Source organism: Cynocephalus volans, chromosome 4, assembly GCF_027409185.1.
Source record: "Cynocephalus volans isolate mCynVol1 chromosome 4, mCynVol1.pri, whole genome shotgun sequence".
In the NCBI taxonomy this organism is placed as follows: Eukaryota; Metazoa; Chordata; class Mammalia; order Dermoptera; family Cynocephalidae; genus Cynocephalus; species Cynocephalus volans.
In genome coordinates, this window is record NC_084463.1 from 147119904 (window position 1) to 147124132 (window position 4229).

At 36.9% G+C, this 4229-nt stretch overlaps 1 protein-coding gene across 1 annotated transcript; it reads left to right on the forward strand.

Moving 5' to 3' along the window:
• Positions 1 to 319: 319 nt before the first annotated feature.
• Positions 320 to 1342, forward strand: LOC134375005 (olfactory receptor 4A15-like). The gene has a single exon (XM_063093146.1). It carries the CDS (start codon positions 389 to 391, stop codon positions 1340 to 1342), a length of 954 nt encoding a protein of 317 aa, XP_062949216.1. The 5' UTR covers positions 320 to 388.
• The last annotated feature ends 2887 nt before the right edge of the window (positions 1343 to 4229 follow it).

A 4229-nucleotide genomic window follows, 5' to 3' on the forward strand; every position in this document is an offset into this window, starting at 1 on the left:
AAAAGCCTTTAAGAAAAAAAAAAAAAAGAAATGATGCATAATGTCAAAAATGCAGTCTGTGTGAGAGATATTCTAGAAAAAGCAGCATTCTTGATTTTTGGGAGGTCATCTCAGAGACATATCCATGCACATGTATGTCCCAGTTAGAATACTAACGTCCCATCATTGTAGTTGAAGCAAGAAATTGGGAAAATGAATAGAGTAATTGTGGGAGGAAATTCCAAACACTCATTTCCTAATGGGCTACTCCGTGGAAGGACCTGTGGAAGAAATATTGTTGAGAAAAACATCACTTTTTTGATGTGGAGCTTGCAATCATCTCCAGTTCATTATCTGCCCTTTCCTTTGCAGGCTTTGACATCTGAGTTCAGCACCTTCAGAAGAATGCATGGAAAATAGGAACAATGTAACTGAGTTTGTCCTCCTGGGGCTCACACAAAGCCCTGAGGGGCAAAAGGTTCTATTTGTCATATTCTTGCTCATCTATGTTGTGACAATAATGGGCAACCTGCTCATCATGGTGACGATCGTGGCTAGCCGGTCCCTGGGCTCCCCCATGTACTTCTTCCTGGCTTATTTATCATTTATAGATGCTGTCTATTCTACTGCCATTGCTCCCAAAATGATCATAGACTTGCTCTATGGCAAAAAGACCATTTCCTTCCAGGCTTGTATGACTCAAGTTTTTATAGACCACTTATTTGCTGGTGCTGAAGTTATTCTCCTGGTGGTGATGGCCTATGACCGATACGTGGCCATCTGTAAACCTCTTCATTATTTGGTCATCATGAATCGGCGGGTGTGTGTTCTCATGCTCTTGGTGGCTTGGATGGGAGGATTTCTTCACTCACTAGTTCAATTTCTCTTTATTTATCAGCTCCCGTTCTGTGGCCCCAACATCATTGACAACTTTGTGTGTGATATGTATCCCTTACTGAAACTCGCTTGCACCAATACCTACCTCATTGGACTTTCTATGATTGCCAATGGAGGGACAATTTGCACTATCATCTTCTTCATTCTCCTGGTTTCCTATGGGGTCATTTTACACTCTCTTTATGCCCGTGGCTTGGAAGGGAAACACAAAGCCTTCTACACCTGTGCATCACACATCACTGTGGTTATTTTATTTTTTGTCCCTTGTATATTCCTGTATGCAAGGCCCAATTCCACCTTTCCCATTGATAAATCCATGACTGTGGTTTTAACTTTCATAACTCCCATGTTGAATCCCCTAATCTACACTCTGAGGAATGCAGAAATGAAAAACGCCATGAAGAAACTTTGGAGTAAAAATGTGACCTTTATTGGAAGAGGTCTGTATCTGTCATGCAGAACGTGATATTCATTCTTTCACAGAAGCAAGGAATACTTTCACTACTAGTGGTTACATTTTTATCATTCTTTTTTGGTTATTTAGCCCATTTATTCTGAAACACCAATATAAATTAATCTTTATCTATATGAAATATATTATACTCCTTAGAGACCAAGAGAATTGCATAGGTTGGATATGTTATTATGCAATTTTAAGATTCTTCGGTGGACAGTTTTTGGTTTTATTTCAAATCCTTGTTTGTGGGCTATGATACCTCCCTGGCACATAAAAATGTGACCTAATATAACTTGCTCCCTTTAGTTCAAGAGATTGATATTATAAATTTAAAAATTCAGATTGTTAAAAAATTGTTAATGTGACAGTTAAAAGCAATGTGTTGGTCGAATTAATTGATTTACAGTTTTATAGCATATTTTCATAGCTGAGGATAAAACCATGAGAAATGAGCTTTGCTGACTTTATGCTGTGATTGAGTGAAGACGTCCAGGTAGCATAAGGCTGATTTTGTGGATTCAGACCAATTTTTGGACAGAAAAGTGACTTAAACCCATTCTGTATGTGTAGATCAGTTGGCCTCCTCCAATAGTAGAAATACGTATTTAAGTCACTCATATCGCAGTAGAGTCCCAGATTCTGCCTACACTAAATTAAACTCTCTGTGAGCAGTTTTCTTTTTTTCAACACAATGAATGGTAAAACATTTTGGTAACAGTCTATTTTTATTTTACACAATGAATGCCTTTCTGATTCTCTGTGAATTGTATGTTCTAAAGGAGAATCCAATGTGTCACACTTACATTGTTAATCAGAGATGTGTAATGAATTTATGAATGAATGCAAAACTGGTTTTATGTGCAATGGTCAGGGAAATCATTTAAACTTTCACCAGACAGCATTTGAAATTCTGTGAACAAGAATTATTTGAACTATTTTCAGTTGCCTACAACTTAGAGTTGTAAAACAGATCAAAGACAGTGAAAGGTATGAACTCCATAGGATCGTATAACCTCACAGGATATTCTATAGACAACACACAGACGGAAGACATCCAATAAACTTTATGTCACATTTCAAAGTCTTTCACAATATCCTGACAAAAGTTAAATATATTTAGCAGATAAATATCAAAAGAAGCACAGACGATTTTTAAATAAAATAAATTTATATAAAAGGAAAAGCATTTTCTCATTATTTCTGTTTATTTACAAAGGAATAATCCAAACTTTCTCCATCTATCAGAGTCCTGACAAAAAATAGCATACTCAAAATGAAAGATTAAAGAGGATTTAACTGATTACTTATCAAGTTATGACTAGGGTTAAAGGAAACTAATAAGGATGGTAAAGCACCTCAGGGCGAGTAACAGTAGGCAACTATTACCACAAGGAGGCCTGAGAGAGAGAAAGAAGGTGATTATAGGAACCCAGCCGGAACTGCAGCTGTAGGAAAGATCCACCCTCAAAGGTACAGCCTTTGTAGAAGGCACCCAGTCATTGACAAACCATAGGAAGGAACTAGGAAAAGAAATACCCGGATGTGCTGTTCTTCCCTCCTTGGCCTCTAACATTCAGCTGGCGCCACCTGTTGGCCAGAGGTAAGGAAGCTGGTTGCAGCCCACGACACTAGGGGTGGAGACGAGTGAGAAGATCTGAAGGGGTGAAAGGAATATAGTCCACTTTCTAACACTTTATTTAATTTTTTTCCAAGTAAGATCATGAGCACCCTTTTTCGTACTTAGCTGGAAAAAAAGAAAACATACAGGAAATAAGTAAAAGGTCTTCCAACGCACTTATTCACTTAATATTTATGAAAATCTTTATGAATCAGACACTGAACCAAGTGCTGGGGACAAAGAGGTGAACAAAACAGACACAGGCTGCTATTCTGAATTCAATTTGTTTGTAAAAATAATTTCAAATATGGGTATGTTTTCTTTTAGTAGATGATCCTGACATGCCTCACAATTGGTGACAGCATAAACGTGGCATGACACATTAGTTGCAAAACAATAATCTAAGGATAAGGACTCTGGCCCAGGATTTAGGAGGCTTGGTTTCTTATTTTGCCTTGGCAGACGATGTTCTGATTCCTTGACTTAGTTTTCCATGTCATGAAGTGGGGATGCTGATGCCTTTTCCCACTCTATAGGGGTATCATTAGAGTAAATTGAAAGGGATGAAATAAATGTATTTTACTATTCTGAATATAATCCAAGAATGTAATTATTTTTTAGCATTATCATGTTAAGATAATTCCAAAATTGGCATGAGAAACAGCTGCATTGAAGTACTGTAAACTACACTCTCATAATAGCGGTTATAACTATCACTTAATATACATCTGAGAACAATGTTTAAAAATTATGATAACCAGGAAGGATAGGTTGATAAACAAAATATTATAATAAAAATATAAAAGTCAGATAATTACCCAACTAAATACTTAATTTATACAATACCAAATACTCAGACTCTATACTAAGTTCGTTTGTTATCAGACATCCAAATTCATAAGTTGTCAACTGTTTCATTTTTTTCTCTTGACACAGTGATTTGTCATTAACTGGACTTAAAAAATTAAAGATAAATTCTGTAAAAGTTCTTCTCTGATGTTCAGTTAAGTAACATGAAATAATTGGGTTGTTGGCAAGTTCTGCTGATGATAGTGAAATTCCCCTGAGGTCTAATTAGCCACAGCTAAGAAACTTCACAGAATTTGCCTGCAAACAGGATATGTGGTAGCCCTTGTGAGGCTCAGGAGAAAGACGTTATCCAAACTTGCCATTTTTATGTCAACAAAGACTTACTGTAGCTGGGCTAGTTGGCATTTTTAATCTTACAGCTTCTTCCTTTGTGAACTAACAGCTGCCTGGTGCCCTGGCCAAGGAGCT

Bases quoted from the DNA above. Each gene is read 5' to 3' on its own strand.
- LOC134375005 (XM_063093146.1), top strand. From the start codon at position 389: ATGGAAAATAGGAACAATGTAACTGAGTTTGTCCTCCTGGGGCTCACA.